This window comes from Schistocerca cancellata, chromosome 3 (genome assembly GCF_023864275.1).
Source record: "Schistocerca cancellata isolate TAMUIC-IGC-003103 chromosome 3, iqSchCanc2.1, whole genome shotgun sequence".
NCBI lineage: Eukaryota > Metazoa > Arthropoda > Insecta > Orthoptera > Acrididae > Schistocerca > Schistocerca cancellata.
Window position 1 is genome coordinate 740,437,320 of NC_064628.1, and position 24,843 is coordinate 740,462,162.

The 24,843-nt window shown below is 42.0% G+C and overlaps 1 protein-coding gene across 1 annotated transcript in view; it reads left to right on the plus strand.

Annotated features, from left to right (window-relative positions):
* The window catches only part of LOC126175744 (integrin beta-PS-like), a 188,814-nt gene that overhangs the window by 88,298 nt on the left and 75,673 nt on the right, over positions 1 to 24,843 (plus strand). Inside the window, exons 4-7 of the mRNA XM_049922699.1 lie at positions 2,297 to 2,522; positions 2,963 to 3,059; positions 3,142 to 3,312; positions 21,378 to 21,641. Coding sequence (XP_049778656.1) covers positions 2,297 to 2,522; positions 2,963 to 3,059; positions 3,142 to 3,312; positions 21,378 to 21,641 — 758 coding nt within the window. The remainder of the gene's footprint in view (positions 1 to 2,296; positions 2,523 to 2,962; positions 3,060 to 3,141; positions 3,313 to 21,377; positions 21,642 to 24,843) is intronic.

Sequence of the window (24,843 nt, forward strand, 5' to 3'; positions counted from 1 at the left end):
CTTGGCCGGGAATCAAACCCGAGACCCTGTGTTCCAGAGGTAGCAATGCTAGCTGCTAGACCACGAGCTGTGGACATTGTGCTGAAATACTGGTTTATCTACTACGCAATGGGCCCTAGCTTCATTTTCAAATTTTGCAAATTGTTGAGACACAGCAGGAAGGCATTACATGAATGAACTGGCTTGTGAATTCAGGAGATCTGAATCCTGTAGAACCTGTGTAGGTCTCCCACAAGAAACTTGTTAGGTATGAGATACTATCCTTCAGATGCTACAAGACTTTGGTCATGGACAGAAATCTATTCCTCTAATTATACAGTATATTTCACAAAAGGTTTGGTAATCATGTCAGTGTGCCCAACCTAGAATTTCAGCACAGCTATTTTCATATAGTAATGCTGTATGCCAACCATTGCAACAAAAAACATAAGTATCAAAAATTTTGTGGATTTTCAGAATAGTATCTTATGTTTAACACCAACTGATTTGAGAACTGTTTTTACCTCTTTATGTGCCAGCCAGCCAAAAGGAGAAAGAAATGTGAGGGAAAATTGATTGATTTGATTGTAGAAGCATAAGGTGAGGTACTGAAGGAGTATCTTTGTCATTGTACTCACATTAAAAAAATTTTTGCATCATCTCGGTTCCAAGACTCTGGAATCTGTACAGAAAATTGGAATAGAGATCAACATAAACATCATTTCCTCCCTTTTTACTGCTCATGAAAACCACACATTGCATGTTATACCACCATACAGTGAGACCTTCAGAGGTGCAGGTCCAGATTGCTGTACACACCGGTACCTCTAATACCCAGTAGCACATCCTCTTGCATTGATGCATACTTGTGGCATACTATCCACAAGTTCATCAAAGCACTGTTGGTTCAGATTGTCCCACTCCTCAATGGCAGTTCGGTGTAGATCCCTCATAGTGGTTGGTGAAACAGCCCTATTCAATCTATCCCAGACATGTTTGATAAAGTTCATGTCTGGAGTACATGCTGGCCACTCTAGTCAAGCTATGTTGTTATCATAAAGGAAGTCATTCACAAGTTGTGCATGATGGGGGCATGAATTGTTGTCGATGAAGATGAATGCCTTGCCAACACACTGCCAATCTGGTTGCACTATTGGTTGAGGGATAGCATCCACGTATTGTACAGCTGTTACTGCACCTTCCATGACCACCAGCAGTGTACATCTGCCTCACATAATGCCACACCAAAACAGCAGGAAACCTCCACCTTGCTGCACTCACTGGACAGTGTGTCTAAGGCATTCAGCCTAACTGGGTTGCCTCCAAACACATCTCCGACAATTGTCTATTTGAAGGCATATGCGACATTCATCAGTGAAGAGAACATGATGTCAATCCTGAGCGGTGCATTCAGCAAGTTGTTGGGCCCATGTGTACTGAACTGCATGGTGAGGTGGTTGCAAAGGTGGACCTCAGCATGGGCATCAGGAGTGAAGTTGCGCATCATGCAGCCTATTGCACACATTTTGAGTAGTAACACGACGTCCTGTGGCTGCATGAAAAGCGTTATTCAACATGGTGGCATTGCTGTCAGGGTTCCTCTGAGTCGTAATCCATAGGTAATGGTCTTGGGCGGCCTGAGCGAGGCATGTCATTGACAGTTCCTGTCTCTCTGTATCTCCTCCATGTCCAAACAACAACACTTTGGTTCACTACGAGATGCCTGGACACTTCCCTTGTTGAGAGCCCTTTCTGTCACAAAGTAACAAAGTGGACATGATTGAAACATGGTATTGACCATCTAGGCACGGTTGACCTACAGACAACATGATCTGTGTATCTCCTTCCTGGTGGAATGACTGGAACTGATTGGCTGTTGGACCCCCTCCATGTAATAGGCACTGCTCATGCATCTTTGGGTGGGTTTTATGACATCTCTGAACAGTCAAAGGGACTGTGTCTGTGATACAATACCCACAGTCAACATCTATCGCCAGGACTTCTGGGAACTGGGGTGATGTGTGTATATCATGGTAAGAAGAATAAAGTCATGAGCAACTAACTGGGCTATGGTTATTGATATCAATCACCTGCTCATCCTTCATGACCACACACCCTACCACTGCTCACACTGAATGAAATCACTTGTACATTTGTAATTGATTCAAGTTTATGTTAAATCCTCAAGTGCTAGCATTATCAAACCCTGGTTTCTTACAGTGAGAAGTACAGAAATTAACTTTTGCTCTTTATACAGCACATGTAATGAACAACATGTACAACACTTCTTGCTTCATTTTTATCTTTTACATTGCAGATCAGAAGCATTATATAAATTTTACCTACGAAGTGCAGAATTTGCCACTAGATCTCTATGTACTGATGGATCTGTCTGGCTCAATGACTGATGATAAAGATAAATTATCCAGCCTTCAGCAATCACTAGAAGAATTTATGAACAACATTACATCAGATTACAGAATTGGATTTGGCGCCTTTGTGGATAAACCCACAGCACCATACATCAGGACACACGAGGACTGGTAAGAATATAGAAGTCATGTCTGAGAAGCTTGGTGAATAGACTGGTATCTAAATGGCAATGATTGTGGCTTGGCTACATCACAAGATTGAAAAACAAGTGGTTGATGGAGGAATCATAGAATTGTAACAGAAAAGTGATATAGAGAAGCTGAGGAAATCTCAAGTGAAACTGACCTGCAGTCTCACAAGTATTTACTGAAATTGGATTGCACCTATTCCAGCCAAGTAATCTTGGAAGTATTTAATGTTCTCTCTGCCAGAAAGAACCAAAATTCCTGAACAGTAGAGGTGTTAGCAATGAGAGATTTGTATTTTACTTCATTTTACTCTTAAGAATAAAGAACAGAAATTTAAATCTTCAATATGTTCTTCATAACATTCAGAATTCCCATTAGCTTTGCATGCACTGCTAAGTGTGTTATTTTTCATTACTTTTAAGGATAAAACATCCATGCAGAAATCGAAGTGTCCCTTGTGATCCAGCTTATGAATTCAGAAACCACTTGAGCCTACAAAAAAATATCACGTTGTTCACTGTAAGTTGTTCTAAACATTTTACTTTCTGTACAGTGTGTAAATAGATCTGCATCTTTACCCATTGTTAAATACATTTTACAGGAAACAGTTCGAAAAGTGAACATGTCTGGGAACTTTGATGCTCCAGAAGGAACTTTGGATGCAGTCCTCCAGGCTGTCACATGCACAGAACGCATCAATTGGCGCAACAACTCTCGCAAGGTGGTGTTGGTAGCCACGGACAATGGATTCCACATAGCTGGTGATGGCAAGGTCTGAAACATGTTTTCATTTTGTGAAAGTTGTTCTCGAGCAGTAATCTGTACTAATGACCATAAAACAAAAGTTCTTCAAGATCTGTTGTGCTAACCAAATAAGTTTTATATTCAACATACAGGTGGCAGGAAGAGAACCACCTACCACAGAAAATAGTGGCTCTTATTGAACTAGCTTTCTAAGCACATAGCAACTAATCAGTTCTGTCAAAGAGCAAATTGGAACTGTGACAAAACAGTGTTGGCAACAGAGATAAGTGACAGTTAACAATAATTTATTAAAATAACTTTACTTAAATATGATGATGTTGACGGTCCCTCACAAGGTTGTTAAAATTCAGTAACTATGAAACTGGTTTATTCCTGAAACCAGTGAATAATGACTACTTAAACTAGTAAAATATCCAGTCTTGCTCTGCTGGCAGTGAAAGTAGAAGTGTCTGGCACTATCTTCTGATACACACACACTGCGGGACTTAGCAGGTACTGTGACACTACGAGACACTGACAGAGTGGAGCTGTGTGCACACTCAACCCTCGCAATAACAAGGCGAGGGGGACTTTACATCCACCTTTTAAAAATATTGCAATCTATTCAGGTACTTTACTTTTTAAAATTTTCTAAAAAATATTTATTGTCTTTAATGAAGTCTTCTTCCAGATTCTATTATGGTTTTACATTTTTCGTTTAAGCTTAATCAGAAAATTTGAGTTTAAGGGAGGTGGCCATAATGTCTCTCCCCCTTGTTAGTTGATGTGACTTCCCACAACGGCCTTCTTACTCCACAAATAATAGCATTATGTGACTTTAGAACACATGGAAATTATATTTCTCTGGGTTGACAGCAACACTGGTCTCAACAATGATTCATTTTCCTTTGGTTTTTTATTGTTTCCTGTTTACTGACACTTAGTCCAGTGTTAGAAACAACTGGGATTGAAAATATATCAACAGTCCCTTACTGACAGAGAAATATCACAGATTTTGGAAGACTCTGCAGATTCTCAAATTGAATTTGATGAAACTGATGAATTACTGAATGAACCTGAAGAGGAATGTGTTGTGCACGAGGATCTGAACAGTGATAGAGCACCTACAGACACTGAAGATGAACTCTGGGCACCTGAAACTGATGATGCAGCTTACAAGGTTATGACAAATATATTATGAGTACTGGAAAAATTTATAGCTCCAAACCTCCTCACATTAGAAGTTGAGTAGCAAAAAACATAGTGACAGAAAGAGAAGGCGTAAGAGATGAAGGTAAAGTAGGAACAATAAGAGAATCATTTCAAAAGTTTTTGTCTCCAGAAATTTTCAACATCATAACAAAGCATACCAATGAAGAGCCATGGAGGCAGAAAATATCTAAGACAGACAGACTTGAACCCATGGTATATATAGAGCTACTTATTATTATGGGGAAGGAAAGTGGCAGTAAGTCATCTGTTAAAGATTTATGGTCCTACACCTCAGGAAGGTTTGTTTATATCATGAGCCAAACCAGATTCCAGCAGCTTACTGAAATAGTAAGATGTGATGACAGAGAGTTGCAAAGCAATTGCTGCAAATATGATAAGTTTGCTGCAATATGAGAAGTTTTTGACAAAATGAATGAATTACTGTCAAAATATTAATCTGTTGGGATGCACACTGTTATTGATGAATTGTTGTCATTGTTCCATGGCAGGTATCCTTTCAAGGTCTTCATGAAGGTAAAACCTGGTATATAAGGTGTACTTATATGCATGCTCACAATCGCTAAAACTAGATATGTTATCAGTATGGAGCCTTATTCTGGAAAAAGAAATGATGATACACAACAATCAAATTCTGCTGCAGCTGTGGTCAAATGCCTGGTGGTTCCTACACATAATTCAGGGCAAAATGTCACCACAAACAGATATTACACTTCAATTGATTTGGCCGAAGATATATGGAGGAATCACAAGCTAACTCCTGTGGGAATATTACAAGCTAATAGGAAACATATACCTCAAGAACTGAAAGACATCTCAAGATGAGAATTATATTCTAGTAAATTTGCTTTCACTGAAACTAGTACTGGAAAATCACAATTGTTTCTTATATCTGCTGTGAAAAACCCAAAATAAATCTTCTATCATCTCAATATTAGGACACTGCAGTTAGTTCACCTACTGACACTAAGAAGTAAACAGTTATAAATTTATATTATAAGGAGACTAAAGGTGGCTTTCACATGATAGATCAAATGGTGATGAAATATTCAACTAAAAGGGCTACAAGAATGTGGCCGCTGTCTGTTTTCTATACTCTTGTGGACATAGCAGCAGTGAATAGTTATACACTATTTTTGTTGAACTTCTTGGACTGGAATAAGAAAAAACTTAATAAGCAACAACTTTTTCTTCAAAAACCGGGACTACAGCTCATGATACCATACATTGAAGAAAGGGCTACAAATATTGCAGGACTGATAAAGCCTGTAGTTTCAAGTGCAGAGGGTATTCTTGGATGGAAAATCAGGCAGAAATTCGGTGCAAAGGAAGCTGATGGAGGTAAAGGTAGATGTCATTTATGTGTTAGCGAAAGCCATTCAAAAGCAGAAAAGTACAACAAAGTGAACAAAACAACCACAAACTGCAACAATTGTAAGAGATACACATGTGGTAAACACAGCAAGTCTGAGGTAGATTCTGAAGAAAGTGGTGAATAATTCTTCTCACAAAACTATGTTATGTACCTAAGCTATTTGTATGTTACCTCAAGTTTTTGTAATATTTTTAATTATAGTAAAGTGTACTTCAGTAGTACTATGATGACTTTTACTACAACTCTTTCTCAAGATAATTAGACTTAATAAATTTAAATGCTGAAGTAAGTGAAAGATACAAAATGCATTTTTGAAAACAGTTTTAAAAGAAATATTCAGGTTCTGGGTCCTGATTATGCATCAATAGACCTTTCAAAAGTATGTTATTAATATAATTCAAGAACAATTAATAAACTTTATTTATTTTAAAATTTTTCTTTTATGGTGGGCACAAAGTACCCCCCGCCATCCCCCTTGGTAATAAACATTACTGAAAATGGCTTGGTACAGCGAGGGTTAAATCTGTAGTTTCAAAATGAATGTTCATTTGCAAACTATTTGCGCGATGTCAGGTGGAAGCAGGATATAGTCCCTGTTATGTGCACCCTTTGTGATGTCAGACCATAATTATGGCAGATAGACAGGACTATGAATTATGTGTGGCAGAAGCATAATATGGTCTGTTATGTACGTCTTCTGTGGCATCTGACCAAAATTATGTGACCTCAAGCTGAAAAATGGCCTTACCTTGTGGTTCCCTTGATGTGTATGGCTGCATACTGTATCTATCAAGGGACACAGGAAGATTAATGAAGAAAGACTGTGCCTTAGTGATGTGTTACAGACTGAATAGTAAAAAGGGAAGACAGGAACAATTTATATGCTTGGCACACCAGGATGTGTCTGTTTAACCTGCCTGAGATAATCTTTGTGAGCACAGCTGCAAAATTTATTTATCCAGACTATCTACTAGGTTTATGTGACACACAGCAGTCATATCATAGTGAAGGAGGATGTCACAGCAAACACACTCACCAGATGCATTTTCTTCACACAATACTCGCTGCTCAACGAAAGTAGTATCTTAACCATTGTGAGTGAACCCACTAGCAGTGTGATAACTTCCTGCTGGCAAATGACTCACAGTTTAGCCTGCAGTGTGATTCTGCCCATTTTTTGATCTGAAGTGCCTGTGGAACAGGATACAAAAATCTGCTGGCATTCAGAGAGGGACTGATGTGATGGTGACAGAGTTCACATCTTAGATGAAGTTTGTTAGGGTGTGAATGACATCACATGATCTGATTTTCTTTCTTTGCACCAGTATCACTTTGAAACATGTCATACTGGTGCCAGGGCATCTTTTAGTACACTCTTTATTACCATGTTCAACATTTTGCACACATTTTGTAGGTTCTTTAACTTAAGGGCTTCAGAGTACCTTATAATCATGGGAAGGTTCATTGAGATTTCATTGTATAAATGTTGACTTAAACTGCATGATTACTTACTCATCACTCAGCATTTATGGATGTTGAATGTCAAGTGACACTCTCAGAATCTACCTCTAGCACCAACATAACTTAACTTTTTTTACACAGTTATCTTCAACTCTCAACTGTCATAGGTCATACATGGCTTCATCCAACCACTGCTTCTGGAGTCTGTCGAATTGGCATGTTCCATTAGATCCACTGGCCATCACAGACTATACTCAAAAGTTTTCAGGCTTGAGAGAGACATATCATTGAGAATGAATTTTCACTCTGCAGCAGAGAGTGCACTGGTATGAAACTTCCTGGCAGATTAAACCTTTGCGCCAAGCCAGGACTTGAACCTGGGACCTTTTTCTCTCACAGAGCTGTGAGGATGGTCATAAGTCATGCTCAGGGAGCTTTGTTTGTAGAGAACTTGCCCGTGAAAAGCAAAGATCTCAGGTTTGAGTCCCTGTGTGGCACACAGTTTTAATCTGCCAGAAGTTTTATGTCAGTGCACAATCTGCTGCAGAGTGACTATTCATTCTGGAAACAGTCTCACAGGCTCTGGCTAAGCCAAGTCTGAGGAATATCCTTTCTTTCAGGAGTGATTATCCCGCAAGTTTTGCAGGAGAACATCTGTGAAGCCTGGAATGCAGGAAATGTGGTACTGGCGGAAGTAAAGCTGTCAGAACAGGTTGTGAGTCGAGCTTAAGATAGCTTAATTGGTCGATCACTTGCCCATGAAAGGCAAAGTTCTCAGATTCAAGTCGCAGTCCATCATACAGTTTTAATCTACCAGGAAGTTTCACATCAGTGTGCTTTCTGCTGCAGAATGAAAATGCTTTCTGGAAACAGTTCCCCAGATTGTGGCTAAGTCTTGTCTCCACAGTCTCCTGTCTTCCAGCAGTGCTAGTCCCACAAGTTTCACAGAACGTCTGTGAAGTTTGGAAGGTAGGAGACAAGGTACTGGAGGATGGAGAGCTTGTGCTTCGGTAGCTGAGTTAATAGAGTACTGGCCCACAAAAGGTAAGGGTGCCAGGTTCAAGTCACATTCTCACATACAATTTTAAGCTTCCAGGCCTGTTAATATAAGAGCACATTTTGCTGCAGAGTGAAAATTCATCCTGGAAACAATCACCCAGGCTGTGGTTAAGCCATATCTCCCCAATATCCTTTCTTCCGGCAATGCTAGTTCCACACGTTTCACAGGAGAACTTCCGTGAAGTTCAGAAGATAGAAGATAGGAGATGGAAGTAAAGCTGTGAGGATGGGCCACGAGTTCTGATTGAGTAGATCAGTTGATATAACAATTGTCTGTGGAAGGCAAACGTAGTGGGTTTGAGTTCCAGTCTGGCACAGAGTTTTAATCTGCCAGAAAGTTTCAGTGCCTGTGTTGTCTGACAAAGTTGCCCTGCCTGCATCTGGTGGACAACATTACATTGTCAGTCATTTACACAGTTCTTGAGTCTTCTTTCTCCACCAGATATCTATATCTGGCACTGCGCCAATGATATGCCTCAAAATGTTCCAGTAACAAATAATGGTTTCTTATCTTCTTCCTTTATAGTAGTCATGGCCTTCAGTTTTAAAGTAGCACTAGAGTAATCATTATTTACATGGCTTTATTTTAGGCTTATTGGAGATATAGTGTAAGTTCATAGTCTGTTTCATACTGAAGTATGTTCTGGATGTGTCAGTAATCTATTGCTTCATCATCAGCTTTTTCTATAGCAATAACACAATTTATGGAACATAGTACTTTGTAGAGCAACACATAGGACACAATTTTGCATAGCAGTGAACATACTGACTAGACGACACTAATACAGGACACAGAAGAGGCTGAGCACTCATTTGCAATTGCTTAAATAATACTGTTTCCTGGGCAGCCCAGCAGAGCACGCCAGGGGAGTTGACACAGGTGGCTTCTATAAGCTGGCCTGTGAACTGTATGGACACACAATCTCTGAAATAGTGCACGCCGTGAGTGAAGGTACATCTCTCCTCCCTTCTAGGGGATAGGGAAACCACATACAGACAGGCACTGAAAAATACATGGTACAGAAAAAAAGCACTGGTACCGAAAAACCACTTGTACTGTGGAAAAAAGCACTGATCTCACAAGGCCCTGAGATTACGAGTCATGGAAAATACCAATGATGGAGCTGACATTCATTTCATTTCCCAGTGATAATGACTACTGCAGCATGTAGCAGGCAGGCACTGGCGGGTAGGGGCTGTCTGGTACACCATCTCCCCTCTCATGAGAGGCAGTAGAACAGGATTTGGGCCAGCATCTCTTTAGTGACATCCTCATCAAAGTCAATGAAGACATCGGAAATGACAGCCGCACAGAACCTAGCAACACAGGCAGCGAAGGCGACTGTGGCATCAAGTGCAGTGAATGCTGCACTGGCAACGGTGGTCAAAAAGTGGGGCTGAAGGCAGGAACCCCAGACAGTGATCTTCCAGGCAGTGACTACCGCTGCAGCATGAACTGGACCATCTGCAACACAGGAACAGGCATCAGCAGCAGCGGGGGAGGTGATGGGCCCTCCATGCATGGTCACAGCTGGTCAAAGTGTTGCAACATCTGCCCATCAGGAGTGTGGATGACACACAGGCACCAGCCCAGTGGCGCTCAATGATGGCAGGAACCCTGTTTGGCTGGCAGCCAAAACCACGAGCCCAGACAGGCACACTCGGCCAGAACCGTTATGGAGCCAGCGACACCAGTGGACCAAGTGTCAGATGCAGCAAGTGAAGGAGGATCTGTGGGTGGCATCCATGTAGCAGCTCTACCAGTTTCTTGTCCTCACCAGAGTGAAATGGTACAAACTCAAAAAATGGTGTAAAGCAGCTTCAGGAGACCTGCTGGATACATACTTCCGCATCTGAGTTTTAAATGTCCAAACCATGCGTTCAGCCTCACCATTAACTAAGGATGAAACAGGGGAGGTGACATGGCTAACAGGAGGCGGAGATTATTGTTTAATGTCCCATCGACGATAAGGTCATTAGAGATGGAGCACAAGCTCAGATTAGGGAAGGAAGTCATTCGTGCCCTTTCAAAGGAACCATCCCAGTATTTGCCTGAAATGATTTAGGGAAATCATGGAAAACATAAATCAGGATGGCCGGAAGTGGATTTGAACCGTCGTCTTCCCGAGTGCAAGTCCAGTGTGCTAACCACTGTGCCACCCTGCTCATTGATACTGCTGACAGCACTAGCCTGACAAAAAGAAGTACATTCTTGAGAAATAAACAGTGAGCCATTATTAATAACCATGGTATACGCAAAAACCTTAGACAGGGAAAAAATAGTGGCCACTGTGGATGTGGACAGACAACATGCCACATAGGAAAACTTGGAGTAGGTGTCCATTATAGTGAGCCAATACTGATTTAGGAAGTGTTGTGACTCGCCGATTATTCAAAATGCCACCGCGCAATTATGCACGTCCTCTACATGCGGCGCTGTCTGCCAGCCAGGCAGCAGCTGCGCCACCTAAGCGGCCAGCCGAGCAGCGGCCGCTAGACTGAGACTCAGTGTTTAATCGAATGCCGACTTGTACACAGGTCAACTTACTCAGTGACTTATATGTGTGTTGTGTTGTCCGAAAATTGTGTTAAATTTGAAGATATAAAAATTGGCGACGAGGATGGGATTTTTCCTTTTCACCGTTGACTCACAGGGTTCCATGGCTACTGTCGAGCAACTATTGCAAAATCTCCTTGAACAGCAAACGCTTCTAACAGCGGCGATTCGCGATTTCGTCGCGGCGTCAAATGCGAGGCGTTTCTCGTCGTTGGCTGTACCTCCTTTTCCACCTTACGACGAGACGGCGGAAGACTGGTCTGATTATGAAAAACGTCTTCGACAGCACTTCTTGGCATTTCATGTCACGGACGAACAACCATGTAAGTCTCTGTTCCTTTCCTGGATTTCACCTCAAATGTATCGGTTGTTGTCGCAATTGGCTCCTTTGAAGGATCCTGCGTCTTTGTCCTTTGCTGAAATGTGCTCCCTTCTGTCTGTCTATTTTCAAAAGCAAACGCATGTGGTAGCCTCTCGTGTTGCCTTTTATCGTTGTCAAAAACAACCAAATCAGTCCTATCGCGCTTGGGCTGCTGAACTTCACGTCCTCAGTCGAAAGTGTCAATTTGTTACTGACGTTCACAAAGAATCCTATGCCGATTCCATGGTATGGGATGCTATTATCCGGTCGGCGCCCGACAAAAAAGTTCAGCAACGTGCCCTTCAGTTGGCGAATCCGACTCTCGATGAAGTTCTCTCCATTGCGCAGTCTTTTGTAATTTCTCGCGCCGCTGGGGCGCAAATAGAGGCGTGGGGTGACGTCGGGGAAATACAACCTCTGTGCGCTGTTGACGACGCGTGCGGCGCATCCCCGCCGGCCGACGTGGCCGCAGTACGCTCCCACGCGCAGCCGCGGCCTAGCCGTAAACAACCCACTAAGAAACTGCAGCAATATCCCCGGCAACTTCCTTCATGTCCGCGGTGTTTTACAAAACATTCACGCGAGGATTGTCCCCAACATTGGGCTGTGTGTCACAATTGCAAAAAGAAAGGTCATGTGTCTTCCGTTTGTAAATCCGACCGCATACATGATGTTCATGAACATGACGCTGATTCTGAGTCTGTGTTGTCTGTCAATTGCACTTCTTCCCTTTCAGGGAAGTTATTCCTCACTGTACAAATCCTTGGTCGAGATGTTCGCATGCAAGTGGATACCGGTTCTGCTGCCACTATAATTAATTCTCAGACGTATCTTCAGCTGGGTTCTCCACTCCTGTCCCCTGTCACTCGGCAATTATGGACGTACAATAAACAGAAGATTTCTCTCTTGGGACAGTTTAATGCTGAGGTATCTTACAAATCCGTCGTTTGCACTGTTCCCATATTTGTGGTCGACCAGAGCACCGCAGAAAATCTTTTTGGTTTTGATGCCTTTCGCGTTTTTGGGTTCTCCATAGATGACTCTGTCAATATTGTCTCTGATGCTATTTGTTATGCTCAGCTGGATTCCTTGTCGACGACATTTTCGTCCCTTTTTTCTCCTGGGTTAGGCCGTGCAAACGACTTTGGAGCTCATATCACTCTCAAACCCACTGCTCGGCCTAAGTTTTTTCGGGCTCGGCCCATTCCTGTGGCCCTTCGTGATCGGGTAAAATGGGAGTTGGATCGTCTCACTGCTTCAGGGGTCTTGCTTCCTGTCACTTCCAGTGAGTGGTCCTCTCCTGTTGTTGTAGTTGCTAAGCCCAATGGTGATATTCGTCTCTGTGGTGATTTCAAAGCCACTGTAAGTGCTCAATGCCTCATCGACACTTACCCTATGCCCCGTCCTGAAGAACTGTTCACTAAACTCGCTGGAGGACAGTATTTTTCTAAAATTGACCTGTCGGAAGCTTATCATCAACTTCCTCTCGACGCTACTTACCGGCAGTTTCTGGTCCTTAACACGCCTTTCGGCCTCTATCAATACCAACGCTTGCCATTCGGGGTTGCTAGCGCCCCTGCTCTTTTTCAGCGATTCTTGGAACAATTATTGCTCCCTGTCCCGGGGTGTATCAATTACATGGACGACATTGTTGTCACTGGCTCCACCACTGAAGAACATCTCCAAAATCTCCGCACACTTTTTAATGTCTTACAGACTGCCGGTCTTAAGTGTAATCTTCAGAAATCACAATTCTTTCAGGCATCTATCACATACTTGGGGTTTCAACTCTCTCGGGATGGTATTCGTCCGCTTCAACACACTGTTGCTGCGATCGATGCCCTTCCTTGCCCTACATCTGTTAAGGAACTGCAGGCTTTCTTGGGGAAAATAGCATACTATCACAAGTTTTTACCATCTGCGGCGTCGGTGGCTCAGCCGTTGCATTGCCTGTTGCATAAAAACGTGCCTTTTCACTGGTCCGCGTCATGTGACGCGGCTTTCCGGAAATTAAAGACTATGCTGAAACAGGCCCCGTGCCTGGCTACTTATCGACCTGGCCAACATCTTGTACTTGCCACAGACGCCTCTCAATACGGGGTCAGTGCAGTCCTTGCGCACCGTTTTTCTGATGGTTCGGAACAACCCATCGCTTATGCCTCCAAAACGCTCACGGATGCCCAACAAAAGTATTCTCAAATTGAGAATGAAGCTTTGGCCATCATTTATGCTCTTCATAAGTTTGGTGTTTTTCTCTATGGCTCAAAATTTCATCTTGTTACGGATCACAAACCGCTTGTTTCCTTGTTTCATCCATCAACATCACTTCCCGACAAGGCTGCACACCGCCTCCAGCGTTGGGCTCTTTGCTTGTCCCGTTTCAATTATGAGATTCATTTCTGGCCAACGGCTCAACATGCGAATGCTGATGCTTTGTCTCGCCTTCCCATGGGTCCTGATCAGGCATTCGATAGGGACGAACTTTTGTGTTTCCACCTGGATGTTGCCGAGCAGCGGGTTGTGGACGGGTTCCCCATCACTGGGGACAGGCTGGCGGCTGCTACGGGTTCTGACCCTACCCTCTCCCGGGTTTTACGCTGTATTCAGAAGGGTTGGCCATATCGCCCGTCCGCTAAGACTTCTGATCCGTTGCGGAACTACTACACTTTGCGCTACCGCCTCACGGCTAGGGATGGGGTTATCCTCCTCTCCACTGACAATGCTTCGCCGCGTGTTGTGGTACCTGCGTCTTTGCGTGCTTCGGTCTTGCGCCTCCTTCACCAGGGGCACTGGGGTGTGTCTCGCACAAAATCTCTGGCACGCTGTCATGTGTACTGGCCTGGCATCGACTCTGACATTGCACACATGGTCGCTGCCTGCGGCCCTTGTGCATCACAGGCCGCTGCCCCGAAGTCATCTTTGTCACCGTGGCCTTCGCCTGAGAAGCCCTGGGAGTGCATTCATGCTGACTTTGCGGGACCCTTTATGGGTACTTATTGGCTCCTCGTAATTGACGCCTATTCTAACTTTCCTTTCATTGTCCGTTGCACGTCACCTACCACCGCGGCAACCACCAGTGCTCTCGCCCGCATTTTTTCTTTGGAAGGCCTCCCCTCTACTCTTGTTACTGATAATGGTCCGCAATTTGCCTCTTCCGACTTTGCGGATTTTTGTGCTCGTCACGGCGTTACGCATGTCACGGCCCCACCGTTCCATCCACAATCCAACGGTGAGGCTGAACGACTGGTCCGCACATTTAAGGCTCAGATGCGGAAACTTCTGACTTCCTCTGCTGCTGATGACGTGCTTCTCCAGTTCCTGGCGTCTTACCGTTTCACCCCCATGGGCGATCACAGCTCGGCTGAGCTCTTACATGGCCGACAGCCCCGCACGCTACTTCATCTTCTGCAGCCTCCCACCTCACGGCCGCGGGTGCATTCACTTGGCCGGTTCACCGCCGACGACCTCGTCTGGGTACGGGGATATGGCAGGCGGCCAAAATGGAGCCCGGGCCGCATCTTACGACACCGTGGCAGATGCCTGTATGAAATCCAGACGGACGCGGGTGTTGCAGTGCGTCATTCGGACCAGCTTCGGCCTTGGGTGCCAGCAACGCCTGTTCCGAATGCCGCCACACCACCTTTGGCTCTACCTGATGCTCGGGATCTTGGCATCTCTCAATACTCACAACGCAGCCCTTCGGCCTCGTGTGCCAGCAACGCCTGTTCCGAATGCCGCCACACCACATTTGGCTCTACCTGATGCTCGGGATCTTGGCATCTCTCAATACTCACAACGCAGCCCTCTCACCGTCATCGCGATGCCAGCACCAGAACAGACGCCACCAGGAGACGTGCCCATGCAGGAACCAGAGGACCGTCCTCTGTCAGAGTACATCTACTCGCCTCCTCCTCCAACAGACTCCGACACATCGCCCATGTCTCCTGTCATATCAACTGGACTTGCCGCAACGGGCAGATTGGTGCAGGGGGCCCCAGCAGATTCAACCCCTACGTCTCCTGTCATCTCGACCCGTTATCATCGGGGACATTTCCGTCCGTACGGGAAGCCTCCTCCTCGAGACTTTACGGTGAGTCAAACAACGCCTATGGACGTTAGCCATCTCCAGGACACCTCCATCAAGACCAGTGCAACAATTTCAAAGGGGGGAAAAGTGTTGTGACTCGCCGATTATTCAAAGTGCCGCCGTGCAATTACGCACGTCCTCTACGTGCGGCGCTGTCTGCCAGCCAGGCAGCAGCTGCGCCACCTAAGCGGCCAGCCGAGCAGCGGCCGCTAGACTGAGACTCAGTGTTTAATCAAATGTCGACTTGTACACAGGTCAACTTACTCAGTGACTTATATGTGTGTTGTGTTGTCCGAAAATTGTGTTAAATTTGAAGATATAAAAGGAAGACCTACCAAAATCAATATGTAGATGCTCCCATGGGCACTATAACATTGGCCTGGGTGGAAAAGATGCCCGCAGGGCCACCTGATGCTGAACACAGTGAGTGCAAGTGGTGATAATCTGCATAATGACCCCTGGAAGACTGGCCAATACACAACCAGCAGGGGGAAGCTTCAGTCTGAGGGGCCCCCAATGATTGACCTGTAGTAGAAGCTGCAGTACATTACAGAATAAGGAAGTGGGAATAAGAACCCGGAGAGCAGTGTCCTCCATAACTGATGAAAGAACCCTGTCAAACACAGAAAGGCGTTGCTGGTGGGAGAAGTAATTACACAAGGGATATGAGGCATTGTCTGGGGATTTTTTGGCCAATCATGCTGCACGAAAGAGATGACCTGACTAAGTGCAGGACCTGTGGCGACAGCTGATGCTGTTTGGCATTATTGATGGGAAAACCATTGACATCATTGTGGTTCTCAGTATCTAAATAGAAACAAAGCAGCTCATCCAGATTGAATGTTGGATCTGACCAAATCAGAAGGAAAGGTAAGGCATTGGCATTGGGCTCTTGTGCTATCAGCTGGTAAGGAGAGGAGGAGAGCCGACCTCTGCAAACAATGTACTCCCTTGTCTGGCATGGAAGCCAAAGGGCTACAAAGACAACCAATGGCTTATGATCCATGAGTAAATGGAACTTAGAACCATACACGAAGATGTGAAATTTCTTGAGGGCGAACACAATCACTAAAGCCTCCTTGTCAATCTGAGAATACCACTGTTAAGAGAGATTTAAAGTCTTAGAAGCACAAGCAATGGGTTGTTCAGAGCCGTCCGCACATTTGTGCACCAACACCGCACCAAAGCCATGCTGAGCGGCATCTGCAGCCAACATGAAATGCTGATCCAGCTGAAAAGTGGCTCAACAGGATGTAAATTTAAGCAAAGCAAATGCTCAGTCACTGGCTGTGGGCCAGAAAAAGGCACATTTTTATGCACAAAAACTTATGGTAGTATACAACTTTACCTAGAAATGCCAGCAGTTCTTTAATGGAGGTCGGCCACAGCAAAGCCGCAATTGCGTCAACATGGTGACCCAATGGCTTGACCCCTGTGCAAGAAACCTCAAAACCAATGTAATCAATTGATGTCTGAAAAAGTTGAGATTTGGCAAGATTGCACTTGAGACCTACAGACTGCAAAACAGAAAACAATGATCGGAGATTACTAAGGTGACCTTCGGTGGAAGAATGCAAAACAACAATATATCCTAGTTAACTGAAGCAGCCAGGCACAGAGGCTGTCAGCTGTTCTAAAGAAATGCAGAAAAATTGGAGATGCACAACTGATGCCAAAATTTTGTTGCAGAGCAAAAGGTGTATTGAAAATGAGAAGGCACCTAGTGGTCTCATCCAAGGGGTCCTGGAGGTACACTTCCAACAACCTTGGAAAAGAAGTGGCTACGTGATAATTTTGCGAGTGACTCATCCCAGCAGGGCAAAGGATATGTATCTATCCCAGACTGTGCATCAATTGTGTGACACTAAAGACACCACAGAGATGAAGCTTACCTATCACCTTCTCAACAATGACCACTGGTGAAGCCCCACAACTGGAAGAAATAGGCTGAATGACATTGAGTGATGTCAAATGAATGGATTTGGCCTCAACAGAGTTGCACAATGTGACAGACACCTGCCCATCTGACAAAAATGATGGCGAATGGACTCTTTCATGGTAATATGGGCCTGAAATCTGGTAGCACAACCTAAATAAGGGGAAAACAGAGATCAAAACTTAGACCAGGGGGCTCCAGTTGCTGATATGGAATTGATCTGACACTAAATTTACCTCCTCAATGGAGAAACCGAAAGTGTTAAATGGATCCAACAAGAACAGGTCTGTAGTATGGGACTGATCCACTACAAGGAAGGTAAGATGGTGAACAACAGATTTATAAGAGACAGGAGTGTAGCTAACTGACTTCTGTGAAACCTATGTGAGGGAAGGGAAATCCAAGTCCATATATATTTATGTGTTTACTAAAGTCACTGCAACTCCTGTGTCCACTTGCATTTTTAGTGGTTTATTAAATACAAATTATTAATAAACAATTTGTTCAGAGAGATAGTCACTGTAGAGATACAGTTTATGTCCATCAATACTTCTGCACTTACCATGTTTGAAGAGGAGTTACACACCAATTCAGCGTGGGCTTTCTTTCAACACTTGTTGCAGTGCTTTTTCATGGACTTCCCTATCTGGTGCTAGATGAATAATAACATCACATACCATATGATCAGCGTAGGATTCGTGATGGATACTATGATAAATTTACAACTTCTCAAGCCTTGAAATTCTGCAGCCCAGGCTTTGCAAGATTAGTTTGGGCATTTCTGACAACAGTAAAATTCTACATGCATTGCAATGACATCTGTTCTGTAACAGTAATAGGTTGAGAGAGGCTTGCACATTTCATCAAATGATAAGCTGACTGCATCTTGCAAAGATGCAAGTTGGCACAACAACTGATAAACACGTGGCGAAATCCAGGAAAGAAAGAAAGCCCTACACAGGTTTGCATTGTCCATGCGAGGAAACTGAAAATGTGTCTTGTAGGAGTGCCAACTATGAGCTGATTCATCACATGCTGGAAAGGGTGACCAAGTTTTCTACAGCAAGAACAAACACAATTTATGGAACATAGTACTTTATAGAACAACAAGTAAGATACAGGTTGCACATCGCACTCAACACATTGACTGGGCAACAGTAACATAGGGTACAGAATAGGCTCAGTACTCATCTGCAATCGCTTAAATAATATTGTTTCCTTGGCAGCTCACCAGAGCACACCAGGGGGCCAACTCAAGTGGCCACTATATGTGAGCCTGTGAATTGTATGGATGCATGATCTCTGAAAGGGCGTGTGTCAAGAGTGAAGGCACATCAGTTTTAAATGGTAGGTGCTCAGAAATGTTTTGGTCTCCACTCTATACAATCAAGAAACCAGAGGTTGCTATGTACTGCTCTGGGCACTCCCATGTATAAGCCATCATTTTCATCTTCTTAGTATTAATTTACAGGCCAGTTTTGCTTTTGTTTTAGGTGCTCTTTGCCTTGACCACTTAAGCTCCAACTGTATGACAGATGTGAAACCATCTGCAAATGTTATGGATTCATCCATTCATGTCGCCATCATTCTCATTTTGCTTCATTTCTGGATGACTCTTTAAGTACTATGTTACACAGTATCAGTGAAGTGACACCACCTTATTACAATCTTCTGCATGTGTAGAATACCTTTGATACCTCAGCCTAGAACTTCATCTTTGCTCTTATTTCTACAGCCATATGTCACAGAGAAATCAATACATGTTGCCAAAACATGTTTGCTAAACTCGCTGTACTTCTTCCAAAGTTGTCTCTTAGTATATATCTCTGCAACTGATAATCTCCACTCACCTGTTCAGTAGACTGAGCAAGGTGGTGCAGTGGTTAGCACATTGGACTCACATTCAGGAGGATGATGGTTCAAACCCATGACCAGCCATCCTGATTGAGGTTTTCCATGATTTACCTGAATTGCTTTAGGCAAGTGCCAGGATGGCTCCTTTGAAAGGGCATGGCCAACTGCCTTTTCTCACCCAATGGGACTGATAACCTTGGTGTTTGGTCCCCTTCCTGAAACCAACCAACCAACCTATTCAGTACATGATACCTTTTTCTTTAAAACATGTATTAGCATGTTGTTAAACTAACCTGCTCAAAAAACATCTTGCATCACCCTCATGACTTGCATAGTTGATGCTTTTATAAAATCAAATCTTCTCTGTAAATACTCTTTTCACTACTGTAAATCATTATGCACAAGCATCTCTTAAAGGAAGCACAGTAAATATGCATTCTGAGTGCAGTTCAGTAGAGTGTGGAGGCTCCACTTGTGTACAGAACAATCTTATTTGAGTACTGTAACTTACCACTCACTTTCCACAGACAATCACTTAAGAACAAATTTAAAGTAAAATTTGTACATATCTAAAGGCAGAAGCACTAAGGTACACAAATAAAAGGTACAGATCTTGGGTAGCTTTTCAAATGCACTTCCTTTTTCTAGGTGTATGAAAAACGTGCACACAAACACACAGTCGACTGAGCACAATATAGAGACGTGCATGTGCATGTGAGTGACTGTGGGTGTGCTTTTGTGCATGTTTTTCCTACAGCTAGAACACAGAAGTGCATTCCAAAATCCAACCAAGCTCTGTACATTTTGTTTGTGTACCTATCGACAATGCAGCACTTCTGCCTTTCAGTCAGTCGACTCCTTTAATTCCTAAATAATTTGTAATTTTCAACCAGAACTTTCTGTACATTATCTGTACTTATCTAATTCATTTGCAACTTTGTAATCCTTGTCAGAATTCTCATTTCCAGGCATTCATGTGGTTCACATGATCTAAGGCAGTGGGCTCAACTGCCATGTAGAAAATTGTTCGCATTGTATGCATTTTCGATATATTTAATTTGTTGGGACACCATCTATTATTTGCAAAACTTTTTAAATCAGGCATCAAACACAATCATTCCAGGGTGTTTCACTATGTACACTACTGTATGAGCTCCCCCAAAGAACATCCACAAGCAGCTCGATCTTAGAACTCGCTTATATGATGACGTGCTTGAGTTGAGCAGTATCAAGACAGGCTTCTCTGACCTGTTTTTCACCCTTACAGTCAACATTTTGGTGACAGGTTCATCTGTCAAGGCTATTAGCACCACCCAGGGAGCAAGTGTAGCTTAGTAATGCAATGGAGATGGTGAGTATTACTTTCGAGTAAAATAGAGCCTTCTGGTGAGTAAGATTGGATAGTCTCTTGTTAAGCTTATAATTAATGTAGGGTTATAAGAATTTATGACTCTTTCAACATTACAGGACTTTATTTTAGTTTCTGAGTTTGCTTAAACTGCATCTAATTTGTTTTATTTGCTTGTGAGTGTAAACTGTCCCTTTCGGATCAAAAATGTATTTGCCTCACTGAGAAGGTAACTGTTGCTCACAAACATGTACTTCCATTATCAGCTCCAGTGTATAACTTGTGAAAGTGATACACTATGTAGTGCATTGATTTATTTATGGAAATTAGAAATAATATGGATACCACAGGAATATGTCTTGCATTGATTTACTCATGAAAACTGATTAGAATGTTGATAACAGAGCAACACTTGAAAAGCATTTATTATGCACTGTAATGGTTTAGTAAACATAAAACATATATTATCTTAGCACAATGAAACATCACATTTGTTGGCTTAGTTGTATCTTCATTTTTTAAGAAACATTTTACTGGGAAATGATTCACTCTAGCAGAAATTCTGTTTTCAGTGAATTGTAAAGTCCAAATTTGCAGTTACCTATTACTGATTATCTTTTTTACATACTAAATTGGACCTCAATGCAAATAACACAGAATATATCATAATGTAGATACCAATTACAGCAAGAAAACAAAATAGAATAATAAAACACAGAACTGTGAAAAAACACTAAACATGCAATATAATAATCTATTCATTTTACAAGTTTTAATAGCAGGCAAGATAATGTGTTCAAATTATAACATAATATTTTGTTACAGTTAGGAGGCATCATAATTCCAAACGATGGTGAATGTCATTTAGATAGTGAAGGCTACTATTCTATGTCAGTATCACAGGACTATCCTTCAATATCTCTAATTACTCAAAGAGTTCAAGAAGAATCTGCTCATGTAATTTTTGCTGTGACAAGCAATAGAATTGAAGTGTATCAAGAACTGGAGAAGTTATTACTGGGATCAAGAGTTGAAGTTTTATTGGAGGATTCTTCCAACATAGTTACACTATTGCAAAATCAATACAATGTAAGTAATGATGAATTAATAACAAATAAAGAATTCAGTAATACTATTTCATTAGGTCTGTAAACAAAATGTCCATGTCATCATGTAATTCTGTCTTTACAAGTATTTAAGTAAAGTTTTGTCCTGTGTCCATTTTGTGTTACTCTTAAACAATTTTAAATATGTATATTACATTTGTTATGTTTCATCTTACACTCTACTTGTGGGAAAGAAAAATTACATTCCATGGAGAAAAGTGTCACTGTTCACGCTGTGTGTGGCATCAGGCTCTGCACTCAACGTGCAGAAACAATGTATCAGCACTGTAGTCATGTTTTCTGTCGAAATGAGTCAATGTAGAGAACTAAATGAGTTCACACAGATCAGGACTGAAGGTGCCTTTAAATCTGGCCAATCTTTCAGAGACATTTCTCAGAAATTATGTGTACACAGACTCCCTGTTAGCAGTATTACTATAAAATGCTAAAAGGACAGAAGCACTGTATCTGATTGTCACTCTTGTAGTGCAAACACATTGATAGTTTCATAGATAAGAACACATTACTACCACAATTACTACAGAAATGACACTGAACAAGTCAGTTTACAGCTACATATGCATGATATGTCAATATTTGTGACTGCACGAAGCCTATTTACTTGCACTGAAATAGCACAATGGCTTAAATTTAATGAAATAGGACATATTAGTCTTTGACATTAATTGTGTTGCTAGTGAAATATTTTTAAACTCTACATCACAAGTAAACATCTTTGTCTTCTATATTACACATAATAACAGTTGTTAGTTGAAAATTTATCTGCTGATAAGAATGAAATATTCAGAAGATTCTTGTTTCCATTTCATATTGGTTGGCTGCCTGTTACATATTTTATGATATTGGACAAGTGATTAAAGATATTTGGAGGTATTATTGCAACATACCACAATGTCTCAGCAACAGTCATTTAAGTGATTAAGACTTCATTCACAATATTTAATTTTTCTAAACTAAATATATATCAGGCAGATATAAATATAAAATATCTACTTACATGCTTCAACTGCAGTTTTGTAGTCTATATCAAACTCTTATCTCCTTAACTCCAAAAACATCAAGAAAACATATGAATCTTATGGAATATGTTCACAGTCTTGTGTTGAAAATTGTAGTTTAAATTGTAAAGTCTTCCATTTATTACATTCACCAGCAAACTGTTTGTTACATGCAGTATATTTTTTACAGTGACACACACTCTAAGGCTTATTCATTTTCAATTCCAACAACTCATTTTCATTATCTCGTTCACTTTCAATTCCAACAACTCATTTTCATTATCTCTTCATAAGCTCAACCAAACACTGGCGCAATGACAACACACTAAGCGGTACTGCTGTACCAACATTGTAACTGGTCATGTTACAAATAAAATTAAAATGTTGTAGCAACTGACATTTAATGTTACGAGTTTTTGAAATACTTTTCAGATCAGATACATTTTCAGTAATTTACAGTTACACTGAATATACAGGATTTTACAATGCTTTTGCACTGTAAAATCCTGTATATACAGTGTAACTGGTGTTAAGTGCAGATATTTCTATTGGTGGCTGAAGACAGTGTTGCGAAAAACACTCCATCAGGATTTGCTTCACTTGAAAACTAATTATTATAGTTATTAGGAGTAGCATGCCTTTAGGTTGGAAAAGAACTCCAAGTACACGTGGCAAGACCAAGACATTAATGCTTATTTTCCCCTGGGCGGGAGGACAGGTATTGAAGCGTGGACACAAGGATGCAAAATGGGTAATTTATACTAACAAGTGTAGTCCATTTAATGGTGCAGTTACAAACATGCAGAAAACATCAGGTCACAAAGTTTATGATGTGCTTGTGGGAAGACTATTTGACACAGAGAGAAAACAACCAACATACTGATGTGTGTACATATTAAGATACCACAATATAAATATAAGTAATATCTGCACTTTTATCTTCACACCCTGCGTGTGTGTGTGTGTGTGTGTGTGTGTGTGTGTGTGTGTGTGTGTGTGTCCAGTCACAACCACCACCTATGTCTGACATCAGCATCCAGTAACCATTAACAGATTAACAGTGGAGGTTATATAAGGCATGTTGCAGGCCACGGAAAATAGTGCAATCGTTGTCGTAACACAGAAATGGTATGATTTAACTGACGTCCAAAAGGACATAATCTTGGCTTTCAGGCCAAGGGTGAAAGCACTTCTGAAATAGTCAAGTTTGTGAACTGTCTGCATGCCACCATGGTTACAGTAGGAGGTGTGTTCAAAAAGTAAAGGTGACTATATTTTTATGAAAAAATATTTATTTATTCAAAATATTCATGTTGTCCCCTTGAAAGTAATCCCCCTCAGATACAGTACACTTGTGTCAACATTTCTTCCAATCCTCGAAGCAATTCTTATAAGCATTTTTTGGTACAGCCTTGAGTACTTCCAGCAATGCACTTTTTATTTCCTCAATCGTTGAGAATCTTCATCCTTTCATACGTCTCTTCAGTTTTGGGAACAGGAAAAAGTTGCAGGGAGCCAAATCCCATGAGTATGGTGGCTGAGGCATGATTGTCATGTTTTCTTTGGCCAAAAAATCTCTCACAAACAACAATGAATCAGCAGGTGGCTTGTCATCATGCAAAAGCCATGAATTGTTTTTCTACAATTCCTGACGTTTTTTGTGTATTGCTTGTTGCAAACAGTGCATAACATCAAGGTAAGACTCCTTATTAACTGTACAACTTGGAGGCAAAAATTCATGATGCCATGGTAAAACAGTGAGCAAAACTTTTACATTTGATCGAACTTAGTGTGATTTTTTCAGTCCTGGCTCTCTGAGATGCTTCCTTTCGGACAACTAGCCTTTGGTTTTGACATCATACCTGTAAACCCATGTTTTGTCACCAGTTATGACACTTTTGAGCAAATGAGGATCATCACTGATGTCATTCAAGAGCTCCTGAGCGATGTTCATGCTACGGTTCTTCTGATCAAAATTGAGAAGTTTTGGAACAAATCTGATACACGGCTCATGCCTAAAACATCCAAAAAAATTGCATGACAAAAGCTGACCGATATGTCAACATCCTCAGAAACTTCTCTTATGGTAATCCGACAATTTTCCAAAACAATCTTCTTTACAGTTTCAAAGTTATCATCTGTTGTTGATGTGCTGGGGCGTCTTGA